Here is a 17,598-nt window from a genome sequence, read left to right on the forward strand (position 1 = left end):
TTTTGTCTGTGTAAAAGAAGGTTTTGGCCATTGTAGTCCACTGAGTGTGGCCTCTGTGTTCCCTAGGTGTGGTCTGTCTGCAGGCCCGCCACCCCCTCTGCTGTTGCTGCCTAGGGCAGCGGTTCTCAACCTGTGGGTTGCGACCCCGGCGAGGGTCGAACGACCAAAACACAGGGGTTGCCTAAAGCCATCGGAAATACATATTTTATTTTAAAATGTATTGTATAATAAATATGTATTTTCTGATGGCTTTAGGCGACCCCTGTGTTTTGGTCATTTGACCCCCGCCGGGGTCGCGACCCACAGGTTGAGAACCACTGGCCTACGGCATTTGGGTATGGGCATTGCCAGTGCCAGCCCACTGGGGCTACTGCTGTGGTTTCTGCCTCTCTTTCATGGGAGGGGCTGTGATCACATGCTCGGGTGTACAAGCCTCGATGGCCTCAGCCTTTGCCCCACCCCTGCAGGTGGGGTTATGTTCAGCCCTGAGGGCAGGGGTGAGCACTTTTGCTCAGCTGCGGGTCTTCGCCTGATTCCCAGCTTTTGCCCCGCCCCTGCAGGAGGAACCTGCTCACGGGACAGCTGCAAGCCTTGGCTCCATGGGCTGGGCAAGGTTGTGTGCCCACACTCAGTTGCATGACTCCGCCTATTCTGGGCTTTCGCTCCACCCCCGTCGCAACCTCAGTGTTTTAAGTCAACACTTTATCCACTGCACCAGCACAAGTCAGGCACATTTCAGTTGTATCAAAGATGTCCACTAACTATTTCCTCATCACCACCCAGACCCACTGCTAGCTCTATCTAATTAATATATAATTAATAGTATTCCCTATTAGGGTATCACAGATTTGTGTGTGGGGGGCTATTTATTGATTTGAAAGAGAAAGAGAGAGAGAAACATTGATTTGTTATTCTATTCAGTTATGTATTCATGTATTCATTGAATGCTTCTTGTATGTGCCCTGACCAGGGATCAAACCTTCAGCCTTGGCGTATCAGAATTATGCTCACTAACTGAGCTACCTGTCCAGGGCTGTGGGTTTCTTAATAAAAGAATAACTGTATTGCAGTATAATTGCTTCTCTCGTAGTCCTGGGGGTTTTATTTCGTGCATTTAAAGACATTATTCCAGGAAGGGTTCAGTGGAGTGAGAAGCCCCTGACTCACAACATTTTTTGAGCCCTTAATGACTGGGGCTCCCATCACATCTCACTGTCTCCTTGCTCTCTGAATCAGGGACTCTCTGAGGTCTATACTGAGGTCATCTAGCTACCCTGCCACCCTTGCAGCCTCTGGAGCCCCCTCCCGAAAGCGCAAGCTTGGGTTATTTTATAGCTCCCTCTTTCCTCATCTGTTAAAACAGAAGAGATAAACTTTGGCACATACTGCAACAGAGGTGGACCTTGGAGACATTATGCTGAGTAAATTAAGCCAGTCCCCAAAGAACAAATACTATATTTCACACACATGACTTGCCTAGAGCAGTCTGTCATAACAATAAGAGAAAATAAAATGGCAGCAGCCAGGGGCTGGGGGCGGAGCAATAGGCAGTATTATTTAATGGGCCAGAGTTTCAGCTTTGCAAGGTGAAACACGTTCTGAGGATGGATGGTGGCGATGGTTCCACAGTGTGAATGTACTTAATGTCACTGAACTCTATAGTTAAAAATGACTAAAATAATAAATTTTGTGATGTATACATTACTACAATTACAAAAGAAAAAAACAACAACAAACCCACAGAGAAGGCAGCCAGTCTCAGAGTTACTCAATGAATGTCGGACTCTTCTTGTAGGCTAGGGTTCCAGTCCTGCTTCCTGCCCAGGTCGCTTGGGCCCGGAGGTAACCTTCTGGACCTCTTTTTCCAGTTGGCTCAGCTGTGGAAAAGGGGACTCCACAGAGCTGCTTCCAGGATCTGGAAACAGGTATCTAACAAGTTTGATCAGCTTGGGTCCCCTCCCCAGGGCCAAGGGAAAAGGGGGGGATCTCTCTCCTGTGCTGCCCCTTCTTGCAAAGACTGATTGTTGCTCCCCACCCCCCACTCCCTGAAAGCTGAGTGTGCAGAAGTGGAGATGGTGGGCTGACAGCCAGACCACCTAGCGTGTAGTGCTGTCTGCCAGCTGGGTTCCTTGGGGCCTCGGTTTTCTCACCTACAAGATGGGGCTATGGATTTCCACACACGAGGACCAAGTAAAATACAGATGAACGGCCTGGAGTCATGCTCACAGGGAGTGCTCCACAAAGTCAGTCATCATGTTCTTCTGCTCAGGCTGTGTTCAGCCAGTGTCCCAGAAACAAGGCCAGAGTCCATTGAAATCACAGGCAAACTTTTTCTTTCTTTTTTCTTTCTTTTTTTTTTTTTTTTTGTATTTTTCTGAAGTGAGAAGAGGGGAGGCAGAGAGACAGGCTTCCATCTGGGGAGTTGCGTTGCAACCGGAGCCATTCTAGCACCTGAGGTGGAGGCCAAGGAGCCATCCTCAGTGCCTGGGCCAACTTTGCTCCAACAGAGCCCTGGCCACGGGAGGGGAAGAGAGAGACAGAGAAAGGAGAGAAGAGGTGGAGAAGGAAATGGGCGCTTCTCCTGTGTGCCCTGGCCAGGAATCAAACCTGGGACTCCCACACACTGGGCCGACGCTCTACTACTCTACTGCTGAGCCAACCAGCCAGGGCCACTGGAAAACTTTTTTGCATAGCCACATGGGGTCTTCCCAGAGCATGCAGGAATCCAAAGATGTTAAGAACTGCCGCTCTCCTTCAGCATCTTATTGTGCATGTGGGGGAAGCAGGTGTACAGCTAAGCAGGGGTTCATTTTAGGGTACCCCATGTATCAGCTTCCCTACCACAAACACCCCCAGGGCCTTGCAGAGAACGTGCGTATCACAAGTCCAGCCGCCATAGCCCACCTGGACTGTGGATGGCAGGTTTCTCGCTGGGGCTGATTCTGCCTTTGCATCTGTTCCCCATGCGGCCACCAGAGGGTGCCTAGGAACGCTGTTAGCTCCCAGCCACCTGCTCAGAACCCTCCCGTGGCTCCCACCTCAATCAAGAGCAAGAGCAAAGTTGGTACCTTGGAATCCGAGATCCTACACGATAGGCCCCCTTTGTTCCCTCTGACCTTGCTTTTCGATTCACCCCCAACCCCAGGTGTGGTGCTTAATGCTGGCTAGTGTTCCTAAGCACAATAAGGCTGTGATGTGCCTTATGGAGAATTCAGGTGAGTTATAGTGCTGTTGACCATGAGCTCAATGTAATGAATCAACAATATATATTAAAAAGCATCTATAAACAGAAACACATATAAAACAAGGTAATGGATTGATCATTTGACAAAAATGATGTGACCTGAGGCTAAAAGTATATGCTGATTTCATGTTTCCGGAGACCACAGAACATTAATGTGAATAAGAATAGCAGAGAAAAGAAAATAAATGAATAACCAAAACAAAACAGAAATAGACCCATAGACAAAAATAACAAGCTATGGTTGCCAAAAGTGAGGGGGTAGGGAGATGGGAGTTAAAAAAAAACAAAACCCACAAAAAAACTCTCCTGATCTGTTGAGCTATTTTCTTTCTCCAGTAAGTCCGTCCACCCACCCCACCCAGGGCAGGGACTCCTGCCTGCCTGGTTCCTGCAGCACCCCTGGGCCAGGAACAGGGCCTGGCACCTAGTAGGTACTCAACAAATACATGTGGAATACACCCTTCCCACCTAGGTCTCGCCCCAACCCTCGGACTCCAACCCCCCTAAAGACCCAAAAGCAAAGGGACTGAGGGGGCATCAGTAGTTTAAAAAAAAAAAAGAATCGGTTTTTAATTTACAAGAGTTCTAAATGTACAGAATTCTCCTTTAAAAAAATCGTTATACACAATAAATACAGTACAAAAAAATTTATCTTACAGTACTAGTTTTGTCTCCGAGATTTCAAAATCTGGCGTGGGTGGCTGGCGGCAGGAAGAACAGAGGGAAGACTGGTTGAGGGGTGTGCGAGGAAGACCCCGGTTTCCTGTTTTGCAGGTGCCCGGATTTCAGTCGAGGGACGGGAGGGTTCGTAATCTCTCTCTCTCACTCTCTCTCTCTTGCTCACTCAGGCACACACACAAGGACACAGGACAAGGAGCTGGACGCACACACAGGGATGTGGCAGGTGCCCTATGGGGGTCCTGCGATGCTGGCTCACAAGGCCCCTTCCCTGCACTTCCACTTATGGCCTGCTGGGGGCAGTGTTAAGAGGGTGAGCGTGGCCTCCAAGGATCCTCCCAGCTCTGAGCGCCTTCCAGGCATAGATGTTGAGCCACACAGACAAGCCTGATACCCAGACACACGTGAGCAGTGCACACAGGGTGCCCCCATCCCTGGCAAACACGCATGTCCCCCAGATGGAGGGGTGGAGTATAGCAGGAGGTGGGAAGAAATGGGAAGTGACACAACCAGGTTTAACCCTCCTTTGGCAGGGGACATTTTACATTTACAGTCCCCTCCCCTAAATCCACGACCCCCACCCAACAACCCAGCTAAAGCAGGTGGTGAGGGAGGAGGCCTTTGTGACTCAAATAACTTAGGCAAGAAAAACTTGGGATTCCCGGCTTGTGTCCCCCAGGAGGCTGAGGACAGATGCCCAGCTGCCCCTGGTGTCTGCACGGAGCGAGGCGACAGGGAAGGGAAGACCAGCCCGGTGTTATCTGTTCAACGTCCTGGCGCCAAGGCCACCGTTGTGACTGGAGGGTGGGTAGGCCTCTGGCCTGTGGAGGGGTGACGGGGAGGCTGGCGTGACAGCCACCGGGGGGGCGTGGGGGTACGGGGCTGCGGATGTCCGGCCGGGGGCCTGCTGGAGGTTCAGGATGCTGTCGATGGCGCTCTGGAGGTGCTCGGTGAGTGTGTCGTCCTGCGGGCTATCGCTGGAGAAACTGGCCTGGTCCACATCGGGTGACTCAGACTTGCGCCGCTTGGCAGGGGGCAGTGGGGGAACCTCCCAGCCAGGGTCCCTGCTGCCACTGCCCTGGCCAGCACTGGCCGTGGCCTCCGGTGGGGCTCCCTTCAGCATGCGCTGGTACAGCTCGTCCTCCACCGCGGCCAGCTCGCGGATCAGCCCGCTGGTGGCTTCGTCCACTTTGGTGGGCAGTGGCGCTGGACTGCTGCCCCGGGCCCTGCCCGGCCCCACCCCCTCGGCCGCCCCGCTGCCCAGCGCCTCCACGTTCTCACGGTATGTCTTCCGCAGGGGCAGGCGGGGGCAGTGCGGGGCTGGGGTTGGCGGCTTGTGGTCCGTAGTAGCCGGCGGTGGGTGATCCACGGTGCCGTTCATCTGGCCAGTGGTCTGGGGTGGTGGCGGGGGCCGCGGCGGGGGCTCAGCCGCCTTGAGCGCAGTGTGGGGCGGAGGCGGCGGGGGCTGGTGCACTGGATCCAGGGCTGTGTTGTGGACAACCTTGCTGAGCCCAGCCTCCTGCTTGATCTTGAGCTTGAGGCCGATGCGGCTTCGAGCCTCATAAGTCTTTATGGGTGGGCGATTGCGCGAAGGCATTGGGCCATCCTCATCAGCATCCAGGGAGGAGGCGGCAGAGGACGAGGAGGACAGGGAGGATGAAGCACGAGCCCAGGTCACGGAGGGGGAGCCGCCTGCCCCACCATGTCGGATCACCAGCTTGGTGGGCAGGTGCAGAGGGGGCTGGGTGGGCACCCCAGACGCTGAGGACGGTGGTGGGCCATGGCCGGGAAGCCGATGTCCCTCCGAAGAGGCTGCGACAGGGAGGCTGAGGGAGCGCGAAGAAGACACGTACTCATCTGGAGAAGCAGGGGGCCAAGAACACCGACAGGGTTAGGGACTGCAGGGGGCGCCTGTGCAGAACGAGCTAAGAGGAGCTGGTGTGCACTGAGCACCTACTACCCACCAGCCCCTGGGCTAAACCCCTGACTCACTGTGACCCTTCTCGGCAATCCCCAAATCCCCGCCATGTGTGCATGTGTGTGGGGGGTGTCATAAGGCCGGACAACGGAGGTATGCATGCAGCACCAGAGATTGGATGCCACCTTACATTTGGCAACCTGGGTACCTTGCTTGCTTCACGCCAGTTCTGGCTCTGCCCCCTTGCTTTTCTATCCCCCTGAAGGTGGGAGAGTGTTTTCCCCATGCCAGGACCGAGGGGGTGAAAGGGACAAGGTGATGGAGGAAGAACTTAGTTCCCAGGGAGACGGACCACGAAGGCGGGGCTCAGGCGCAGTCTAGTGGCGGAGTGAAGCCACACCCTCTCCCCACCCCAAGTCTAATTCTGCCCCAAGGGACTGGGTGGGGGACACCTCTCCCTTCCCTCACCAGGCTTCTCCTTGGCCAGCTGTTTGTCCAAGGCGAGGGTGGTCTTCTCTTCCTGAATGAACATTCTGTCGATCATCACCATCTCTGCTGAGGGGCTCACCCTCTGAGGGGCAGGAAATGGGCAAGTGAAAAAGCCAGGAGGGATGGAGGGAGGTGATGTGAGTAGCGGCGGTGGAAGGAAGTCGATTCACAACTGTCCTTGTGATCTGCCCGCTAGCCACCCTGCCTCCCTCCCTCCTCACCAGGGAGAAGGGCAGGGTCCCCCGGGGAGGAAGGTGACAGCCACCCTACCCGGGACTCCTCCAGGAGCAGGAGGCGGTACTTGTTGAGCATGGCCTGGGTGCGTTTCAGCAGCTGCGTGGAGACAGTCTCAAACTCCTCGTCCACTGCAGAGGAAGAGCAGAGGTCCAGAGGCACAGACATGGCAGACGGACAGATGGAGCAGGGTGCACAGCAGGGTCAGGGAGGGAGTATAGTCCTGGGAGGCCTTACCTCTGTGGTAGTCATTGGGGGAGGGGAGGGCACCCTGGTAGACATGGTAGGGCAGGAGGCGATACAGGGCGTCCTCAAAGGAAGGGAAGGCTGTCTTGTAGTCTGGGTGCAGGACAGAGCCCTGATGTTTGTGCAAATGCTCCAGGAAACTGGGAGTGGGGGTAGGGAGAGACCACACACACAGAGCTGGTGGTGAGGCTGGGAGAAAACAGGACCCCGAGCCCCTGGCCCCAAAGCAAACAGCAGGAGCAAGAGAACATTTGGGAAGCAGATGCTAGCACGTTCAGACTATTCTCCGTCTGCCTCACTGAACCTCTGGTGCTATAATGACCCCCATTTCACAGAGGAGGAAACTGAGGCCCAGAGAGGTGAAGAGCCTGGACTCAAAACATACAGCGAGGCAGAGGCAGAGCTGGGTGGGAATCAGGCCTGTTGCTCAGCCTCCGTGCTATCCTGTCTGCCGCCACCGGGGGGCAGCATGGCCCCACATTGCAGTGGCCCAATGGCAACCTCCAGGAGTGGAGGGAAGTCCGCCGGCTGATTGGTACCTAATACTCACAGGCTTTTTACTACCACACATGTTACAGGGAGTTATGTCTCTTTCTGGTGTGACCAGACATGCTGCCACCCTCCCACCCCCCACCACAAGGCAGGACTTGGTGGTCTGCTTTGTGCTTCCAGAACCCAGCACAGGACCCGGCAATGAGCGAGCACTTGAGCAATGCTCTTGGTGGAAGGCAGGCAGAAGAGATAGAGACAATGCAGGCAAGCATCCAACATCTACTCACCCACCCACACAAACACCGATCCCCCCCACCCCCCAGGCCTGTGTGAGGTGCTGAGGCACACTCCCATCGAACCCTCACCTGCCAGTTAGGCACCAACTGAGGCAAGTGAGGGACAGAGCACTGGGAAACCACAGGGCTAACAGGAGGTGGAGTGAGGGTTTGTACTTGAGCCTGCTCAAGCCCTCTTCTGCAGGGTGGTCCTCACCCACCCTCCTAGACCTCTCAAAAGGCACAGGGCGCTGCCACTCACCACGCTTCTTTGCTGGGCTGAAGTTGGGGTGCCTTCTTTAGGCTACTCAACTTGCTCTCATACTGTGGGGGGAGGAAGAGGAGTGAGGAGACCGCACGGAGAAACTGCCACCTTGGTACCCTCATCCCTTTCCCCCCCAAGCCTGGGACAGACAGGATGAGGCCTGTCTCCCCCGGCCTGGGGTCCTGGCCCTTCACACTCAACCTGCGGGGAAGACCGGGGCTGGGCCCTGGTGGAGCACACAGTGAGGAGAGGGTGACACGCAGGCGTGAGCCCTGGTACTGTCAGCCGGGCTCCCCTCTACCCCTCCTCATGCGTGGGTCTCTCAGCCTCAGCCTGCCTTATCTGGATGCCAGGAACACTCCTGGGGTTCCCTTCCTGCTCACCACGTGTCCTCCGTCTGCGCTCTCATGTGCAGACTTGCCCCGCCCCCCCGGCCCTCCCATCCTGCCGGGGTCCTTCCACTGGACTCCTCCCCTCTCCCAGGCTGTCTTCCCGCCTGGCCTCTGCTAAATCATATCTCCCGGTCTCTCCAACTTCCTGGGTCCGGGTCCCTCCACCTGCCCTCTTTTCTGTGCCCCCCATTTCTGACAGGTGGTCTCTGCTTCAGTCCCCTACATGCACCCTGCCCTTCCATCACCAGGTCCCTCCTTTCTCTTCCACCTGTCCTGAGCTGACACTGGACAGTCTCACTCACCTCTCCTCCTAGGGTATCGACCTCTTGCCTGCTTGTCCCATCCCCTCCAGTGACTGTATCAAGGTCTCTCAGGTCAACTCTCCTATTGTCACCCTGTTGTCTTGGTATCTGTGGGTCTGTCCAGCTGTCTCGGTCCCTCCCACGCCCCTCCCACACTGTCCTGCTGTTTCACCCATCAGCTGGATGTCTTAAGTGCTGATCCGTCAGCCTCCCTTGTCACGTTGGCCCCTTCCCAGGTTCCCTGGTGACACGGCCCGAGCCCCAGCCCTCCACCCTGTTGGCCTCTTACCTGCATCCCAGAGGACTTCCCTGGCCCAGATGCAGCAGCCTTGGCCACACTCAGGGTCGGGAGGTTGCTGGCAAAAGCTTTGCTCTCGGCAGGAAGCAGAGGAGGGAGACCTGGGAGCAGAGGTGGGGACAAACAGGGCTCAGTGGTCACTGGTCCCCTCCTCACACGTGATCCCCAAGCCTGCACCCCACTGTGCTTGTGTTTTTTTGGCCTTGGAGGCCCCACCAGCCCTCAGATCTGGGGGACAGCCCTTCCTCCTCCACCTTCCCTAGCCCGTGAGGTCTGAGTGACCCCTTGGGTTCACACAGCCACAGCTCAGCCCCCTGCCCACCTTCAGGCCCCCATCTCTCCTTCATGGACTACCTCAACCCTACCTGTGGTGGCCATGGGTGCTGGGGCAGGGGGGTGGCTGGGGGCGGTGGGGGTCCCGGATGGGGCCTGCCCGCTGACCAGCACTGAGGCAGCGGGACTGGCGAGGGGTCCTAGGCTGGTGGAGGTCTGTGGGGCAGTGGAAGGTCCCCCGGCCTTGCTCTGGAGAATGATTCCGGATGGTACCTAAGGAGGGAACAGGTGGTTGAGGGGTGGGGGGCACACACTAGGAGTTGGACGGCCAAGCACCAGGGATGGGGGTGGCTTCGATCAGACTACAGGGGGAGGGCTGGGGGCTTGTGGCGCGTGCGGTGGGGTTGGTCCCTGCCTTGATTACCTGGTGAAGTCTCTCCAGAAGAGCCTTCGACTGGGGTAGTGCTGGGAAAGGGGTAGTCACCATCTGGAAGGTCCGAGGAGGTGGTGGTGGGGGTGCTGCAGGCTCTGGGATCAGATGAAGGGCTGGAGGGGGCGTGGGGGACTTGTGGGGTCCCTGGCCAGGCGGGAACTGCATCTGGAATTCAGGTGGCGTGGGGGCCGGCAGTCTGGTGGACGTCTCGGAGGCCACGACGGAGGAGGTGGAGACAGGAGGGAGGTGGGGGGCTGGGGGCAGTGGCCCCTCTGGGGGCTGGGAGGCGGGGCGCAGAGGGGGTTGTGGTGGGCCTGGGGCCGTGGGGGCAGGGGTACTGGCAGGTGGGGGGACGCCCAACTGGTTCTGGATGACAAAGATGCCAGGCAGAGTGGGCGGGGCCTGGGGTGGGGGGCAGGGGTGCAGAGCAGGCTCTGAGGGCGGGCGGGATAAACTCTGGGGCTGGGAGGGTGGGCGAGAAGGGGGCCGGGTGGGGTGCGGAGAGGGCATGTGGGGGCTGTCCCCCAAAGGGGCCTGGTGAGGTAGTGATGGGGACGAGGAGGGGCCTGGGCCCTTCAATGGAGCTGCTGCTGGGATCTGGGCAGGGGAAGGAGGCAGAGGGGAGGGGGCAGGGGTCAGAACCAACCTCGGCTCCCACTGCCCCAAGATACTGGGGACACTAGCCACTCCCATAAGGAACCACCCTCCTTAGTAACTCCATCTGGGAAGAACCCCATCGTGACAGCAACAGTGCTATCCTTCCGGCCTGTTTCTCACCTCCCCACCTCACCCCTGCACCCATCCCCCACCTCAAGCCCTCCGGATCTCCACCCCCTTCACATATGCTCCGCCTTCCCAATCACCCCAGACTAAGGCAAGCTCTGCAGCATTTGGGGGCAGCAGTGGAGGAAGCAGCAGACGACACCACACCAGCTGTCCAGCAGGGAGGCAGGGCCGAGGAGCAGAAGCACAAGCAGCAAGGGAGAAGGAGGCAGCCAGGCGAGGGTAGCGTCCCAGAAGCCACCCAGGCCTGACTGTCTAGCTAACCAAGAAAAAACAGACACTAGTGTAGATAACAGAGTGGGGGCTGATGGCCACGGAGGGCACAGTGGGGACTGGGGGACCCAGGGAGCTGAGGATAATAAGGATGGCCACTGAGAGAAAGGGCCAGGCCCCTCTGGACGCCGGCCTGTGAACCCTGGGCCCCATTCTAAGTGTCTAGGGCCTCTGCCTCAGTGTGCCTATGTGGTCAGGGCTGCAGGCTGACCTGGGAGCCGCATGAGCCTGCAGACATGGGCCTGTGTGTGCACACGCGAGTGTGGGTGGGTGCATGAGCCAGACTTGCACGTGAGATCTGGGCATAGTCCTGTTACACGGACACAGCGACCCTGCCTGGGACACACCTTGGCCACAGAGCCTCACCCCCTCCACGCCCAGAAGTCACCTCCCCAAGAATCATCGCCTCATCAGTGGCCACCAAGCCGGGGAGGGCAGTGATATAAGTGATACTGGCACTGTCACAGAATCCTCACCCTAGTGACAGTCCACACCGATCCAGCAAGCTGGGCTGGCCGCCCATGCCCACTAGTGTGGTCTTCCAGCCCCGAGAGCTATGATCACACTGGGCCGATTTCACAGATGAGGCACAGACACCAGGAGCGGAGTGACCAGTCCAGAGCCTCCCTGTCTCACCACCACCCCAGACTTCAGAGCTGAGCGAGGGGGACTCAGGGGGCTTTCCAAGGCCACTGAGCGCGGCCATGCTTCCAAGCTAGGGCTCTGTTTCCAGCCCCCAGAGTGGCCGCTTTAGGATCAGGGTCAGGACTTGCAGTAAGTCTCCAGGCCTCTGGACCCGTCCAGCATTCCTTCCAAGTTTGGCCCTGAATGACCTCGGCAATTCCAAACAGAATCCAATCAATCAATCACTTAATCCACACACCTGGAAAGGCTTGCCACTTCCAATGAGAGACCAGAGAGCAGCCCTTGGTCCTCACAAGAGGCTGGTGAGAGTGTCACCTGGAATAGCCCTCTGGAAGGCAGTTTGGTACGGTGACTTCGAAAAGGCCCCAACTTTGACATCGCGTCCCCCTCCAGAAATCTGTCATAAGGAGCATTTGGGCCCTTGCTCAGAGCTACCCATTGTGGGAGTATTTACATGAGAGAAAATAGGAAACCAGCGCAAATGGCCCCAAACAGGTGAGTAGCTAAGTGAGTCAAGAGAAAAGAGCCGGCCCATGCCACACCTCCCTAACCCAGGGCCAGTCCTGAGCGCCAGAATGCTGAGTGAAGTCAGGAGAGTAATACATTACATACGGCTGGACGACTGGCTAACCTGCATCATGAACAGTGGACTAGATAACGGGATCGTCTCCATGCTAAATTTTCTGCATTTGAATCTATCTGCTATAGTCAAGTAAGAGAATGTTCTCTTGTTCTTAAGGGCAGAAAAACTCTACTAAAATATTGTAGCGTAAAGGAGCGTGATGTCTGCAATTGATTCTCAAATGACTTGAAAAAAAAATAATGCTATTAAGAGAGCTAAAGATAAAGGAAATGTAGCAGAGTATTTATACTGGGTAAGTCTGGTGTGGCAGCCAGCATCTGAGACCCAGCAATTGCACCTTCTTTGTTTTTTTAATTTATTTTTTTAATATTTTTTATTTTATTTTATTTTTTTGTGACAGAGACAGAGAGAGAGACAGAGACATACAGACAGAAAGGGAGAGCATCAATTCTTCATTGTGGCACCCTAGTTGTTCACTGATTGCTTTTTCATATGTGCCTTGACCAGGGGGCTACAGCAGAGCGAGTAACCCCTTGCTCAAGCCAGTGACCCTGGGCTCAAGCTGGTGAGCCTTGCTCAAACCAGATGAGCCCACGCTTAAGCTGGCGACCTCGGGGTCTTGAACCTGGGTGCTCCATGTCCCAGTCTGACACTCTAGCCACTACGCCACCACCTGGTCAGGCAAATCACACCTTATATTGTCTCCTCTGACACTGTACACAGGTTGGTCTCTGTGACCAATAGAATTTGGCCAAAGTGATCACATGCTACTTACAAGGTTAGGTTATAAAAAAGACTGAGGCTTCCATTCTGGGCACAGTCTCTTTCTTTTTCGAATGCATCATTCACTTTGGTGGGAGCCACTGTGCAGTACGTTATGAGAGTCCCCTCAGAAAGGCTCCTGTAGAGAGGAGCTGAAGCCTCCTGCCAACAGCAACATGAGTGCGCCATCTTGGAAGTCAATTCTCCAGACCTGTCAAGCGTCCTGATGACTGTGGCTCTGGTTCACATCTGCCCTCATGAGAGTTAGTGAGCCAGAACCCTTCAGCTGCTACTTCCAGATTCCTGCTCCTTAGAAACTGCCTCAGATAAGGTAATGTTGACTGTTTTAAGCAACTAAGTTTGGGGTAACTTGTTACACAGCAATACATAGCCAACACATAGGGTTAAAGAGTAAAGAACTCCCATAAATTCTTTGTATTATTCCTGAAACTGCATATATTTGAGAGGATTTTAGAGCTAAGTTTAAAATACCCAAATTTAAAAAATTAAATCTATTCTCATTAAAAATGCAGAAACACACACACACACATATACCACAAAGTCAAAAACCAAATGATATACTGGGGGAGGTATCTATAATTTACAGCACAAAGTTCATCTCTCTAATTTGTAAAGAGTCTCTAGAAATCACTAAGAATAACAACCAGTGAGAAAGTGGAGCAAAAGATGACCAGCAGTGCACAAGAAAGGAAACACAAAAGGCTCGAGTATTTCAAGAAATGCAAATCAAAACAAGAGAAATGCAAATTGAAAGCATCCTATGGAACCACTTTCACTCATTACATTAGGAATAAGCCATATGTTTCATAAAGACACTCATATTGCTCATGGAGGTCTAAACTAGCACAACATGCTGCAACTCCAGAGGAACACAACTTGGCAGCAGCTACCCAAATACAAGTGCGCATTCACTTTGATCCAGCACATAGTCTTCTGGGAAGTGACTAGATGGATATACCTGCTTGTGTGGGAAAGAACACATGAACAAGTTTTTTACTGCAGGCCTGTGTGGGGTGCCAAAGCCTGGACATAGTCTAATGTGAATCAATATAGCACTTACTGGGATATGGTGATTGGTTACAGAACCCCCCTGTGGACACCAACACCTATGGACACTCAAGTCCCTTATATAAAATGTCGTAGTATTTGTATATAACCTACACACATCCTCTCATATACTTTAAATAATCTCTAGATTACTTATAATACCTAATGCAATGCAAACACTGTGTAGACAGTTGTCATCATGTTTCATTCAGGAAATCCCTCCCCAATCTCTTTGATTTGCAGTTGGCTGAATTTGTGGATGCACAACTGGCAGATATGGAGGGCCAACTGCAGTGTGCTAGCTTCTGTCAGAGAGAAATGGGAGGAAAATGTAAACCTATAGTGCACTAGACCATACCGGCACAAAGAACTATAAGGATACACAAAAATAAGTTACTGTGTGCCTGACCTGTTGGGGCACAGTGGATAACGAGTCGACCTGGAACGCTGAGGTCGCCAATTTGAAACCCTGGGCTTGCCTGGTCAAGGCACATATACAGCCTGACCAGGTGGTGGCGCAGCTGATAGAGCGTCGGACAGGGATGTGGAGGACCCAGGTTCAAAACCCCAAGGTTGCCAGCTTGAGTGCGGGGTCACTGGCTTGAGCGTGGGATCATAGATATGACCCCATGGTCGCTGGCTTGAGTACAAGGTCACTAGCTTGAGCAAGGGGTCACTCAATCTGCTGCAGCCCCACCCCCAGCCCCCAGTCAAGGCACATATGAGAAAGCAATCAATGGACTAAGGATCTGCAACAAAGAATTGATGCTTCTCATCTCTCCCTTCCTGTCTGTCCCTCTCTCTGACTCTCAAAAAAGAAAAAAAAAAGCACATATAGGAGTTGATGCTTCCTGCTCCTCCCCGCTTTTCTCTCTCTTCTCCTCCTGCAGCCATGTGGTTCCAATGAGGTGGCCTCTGCCTCAGGTGCTAAAAAAAAAGGCTCCATTGCTGAGTAGCCCTGATTGGGGAATCAAACAGGCAACCTCCATCTTCTGAGAGGATGCTCCAACCAACCAAGCTATCTGGTCAGGGCTTAATATTTATTGATAGAGACAGAGAGAAGAAGGGAGAGAGAGGGGAGGGGGAAGGGGATCTTTCATTTATTGTTCTACTCAGAGTCGTACATTCATTGGTTGCTTCCCGCGTGAACCCTGACCAGGTATGTAACTAGCAACCTTGTTGTTTTGGGATGACACTTTTAATCGACTCAGCTGACCAGCCAGGGCCTATAATAATTTTTTTACACAACCACACAAGTAAACTGTTTACCAAGAAATTCTAACTGCCCGTGTGCTGATGGCAAGACACGCAGCCTCACACAGAATCAGAGCGGGGTGCAGGAGAGGGTGGTTCCCGCCTGGCGTGGCCCGGCCCGGCCCCTGCAGCTCTGGGCTGCGGCTCTAGGCTGGATGAAACTCAGGCACAAACTTCTTGGAGGAGCAACCAGGTTAGTGCTTTCTATAAAAATATCTGAAAAATGCACCTACCCTCTCATCCAGCCATCCTGTTTCTAGAAATTTACTCTACTGTTATTTTCATACACGTCTGCAAAGCATGGGTAAAGAATGTGAGTGTTGTGTGTTAACAATTACAAAAGAAGCCACTTTAAGTCCTCATGATAGGGGACTGAATGAATAAATCATGGTGTGCCATCTAATAAGATAAAAGCCTGAAAAGTGTCAGCAAACCACAGCCCCAGGTCAAATCTGGCCTGCCGAGGTGCCTTGCTTATCATTTTGTATGGCCCTCAAGCTAAGAATAGTTTTACATTTTTAAATGATTGGAAAAAAAATCAAAATATTTTGTGACTCGTGAAAATGACATGAAGTTCAAGTTTCAATTGGCTATCAATAAAGTTTTATTGGAACACACCCATGCTCGTTCATTTACGCATGGTCTAGAGCTGCTTTTGTTATACACAACAGTCTCTCATTTTTTTTTTTTTTTTTTTTTTTTGGTGAGAGGGACAGACAGAAAGGGAGAGAGATGAGAAGCATCAGTTCTTCATTGTGGCACCTTAGTTGTTCACTGATTGCTCTCTCACATGTGCCTTGACTGGGGGGCTACAACAGAGTGAGTGACCCCTTGCTTAAGCCAGTGTCCCCGGGCGCAAGCTGGTGAGCGTTGCTCAAACCAGATGAGCCCACACTCAAGCCTGAGACCTCAGGGCTTCGAACCTGGGTCCTCCTCGTCCCAGTCCAATGCTCTATCCACTTCGCCACCACAGTCTCTCTTATCTGCGGTTTTGCTTTCTGCAGTGGCAGTTACCTGTGGTCAACCATGGCCCAAAACTATTAAATGGAAAATTCCAAAAATAAACAATTTTTAAGTTTTAAATTGAAGAATGTGATGAAATCTCATTCCATCCCCACTGCTGGGGATGTAGACTGCCCCTTTGTTCAGCTTGCCCAAACTGTTAACGCTCCTTGCCTAATGGTCGGTGAGGGGCTGTTGATTATCAGAGTGACTGTCCTGGTATCACAATGCTTGTGTTCAAGTCACCCTTATTTTATTTAATAATGCCACATTCACATACCTTTTATGTTGCTATAATTATTCTATTTGATTATTGTTGTTAATCATTTACTGTGCTTAATTTATAAATTAAACTTGATCAAAGGTATGTATATGTAAAAAGAAAACATAGTATATATAGGGTTCAATACTATCTGCAGTTTCAGGCATCTACTGGGGGTCTTGGAAAGTGTGACCTGCAGATAGGATCAGACATAAGCCCTGGCTGGTTTGCTCAGTGGTAAGAGCATCCACCCAGTGTGTGGATGTCCCAGATTTGATTCCTGATCAGGGCACACAGGAGTAGAAATCTACTTGTTCCTCTCCCTTCTCTCTCTCTCTTCCCCTCCTGCACCCATGGCTCATTTGGTTCCAGTGGCCCTTGGAGCTGAGAGTGGCATGGAGCCTCCACCTCAGGTGCTGAAAATAGCTCAGCTGCCAAGCAATGGCCTTAAATGGACAAAGCATCACCAGTAAAGGGCTTGCTAGTCAGATCCTGGACAGGATACATGTGGGAGTCTGTCTCTCTGTCTGCCCTCCTCTCACTTAAAAAAAAAAAGGCCCTGGCCGGTTAGCTCAGTGGTAGAGTGTCGGCCTGGCATGCGGGAGTCCTGGGTTCGATTCCCGGCCAGGGCACACAGGAGAAGCACCCATCTGCTTATCCACCCCTCCCCCTCTCCTTCCTGTCTCTCTCTATCCTTCCCGCAGCCAAGGCTCCATTGGAGCAAAGTTTGACCAGGCGCTGAGGATGGCTCTGTGGCCTCTGCCTCAGGCGCTAAAATGGCTCTGGTCGCAACAGAGCAACGTCCCAGATGGGCAGAGCGTCGCCCCCTGGTGGGCGTGCTGGGTGGATCCCGGTTGGGCGCATGCGAAAGTCTGTCTGACTGCCTCCCCATTTCCAACTTCAGAAAAATACAAAAAAATAAAATTAAAAAAAAAAGAAAAAAAAAAGATAAGGGGGATCGACTGTAATGACAAAGACCTGTCAAGCCTGAAATGTTTACTATTGGACCTTTGGAGAAAGTTTGCTTGGCTTCTTTCATTTTGTAGGACTTTCAACATGTCGACAATGTTTAAGCACTTGACATGCTTTATTTGTCCCTCACAACCCATGAAGTACGTATTATCTCTGCTCTCACTTTACGGGAAAAGCTGAGGCACAGAGAGGTAAGGTCACAGAGACTATCGTGGCAGAGTCAGGGTTCCAGAGTCCTTGCTCCTAATGACTACCCACAACTCTCCTGAACGGTGGTTTTCCAACCACACCTAGTGCTCATTAGTCATGGCTCCCTCTGATCTCACAGCAGCCTACTCAGCACAGAACAGGTGCAGTATGGGTGGCTTGGCTCCCTCCCCCATTCACTGAGGTAATAAATGCTCACCAAGTATCTGCTGTGTGCCACGCACTGTTCTGGGCACTGGGGACACAGC

The 17,598-nt window shown here is 53.2% G+C and overlaps 1 protein-coding gene across 2 annotated transcripts in view; it reads right to left on the bottom strand.

The window, feature by feature from the left end:
• Window positions 1-3,811: 3,811 nt before the first annotated feature.
• Window positions 3,812-17,598, bottom strand: part of BICRA (BRD4 interacting chromatin remodeling complex associated protein) — an 81,954-nt gene continuing 68,167 nt past the window's right edge. For both annotated transcript variants that reach the window (XM_066271681.1, XM_066271680.1), the window contains 8 exons: window positions 9,531-10,136; window positions 9,199-9,379; window positions 8,825-8,934; window positions 7,839-7,900; window positions 6,801-6,949; window positions 6,600-6,694; window positions 6,309-6,411; window positions 3,812-5,779 (listed from right to left, as the gene is read on the bottom strand). In XM_066271681.1, the coding sequence (XP_066127778.1) occupies window positions 4,680-5,779; window positions 6,309-6,411; window positions 6,600-6,694; window positions 6,801-6,949; window positions 7,839-7,900; window positions 8,825-8,934; window positions 9,199-9,379; window positions 9,531-10,136 (2,406 nt within the window). In that variant the 3' untranslated portion in view covers window positions 3,812-4,679. The remainder of the gene's footprint in view (window positions 5,780-6,308; window positions 6,412-6,599; window positions 6,695-6,800; window positions 6,950-7,838; window positions 7,901-8,824; window positions 8,935-9,198; window positions 9,380-9,530; window positions 10,137-17,598) is intronic.

This window comes from Saccopteryx bilineata, chromosome 3, assembly GCF_036850765.1.
Source record: "Saccopteryx bilineata isolate mSacBil1 chromosome 3, mSacBil1_pri_phased_curated, whole genome shotgun sequence".
Classification (NCBI taxonomy): domain Eukaryota; kingdom Metazoa; phylum Chordata; class Mammalia; order Chiroptera; family Emballonuridae; genus Saccopteryx; species Saccopteryx bilineata.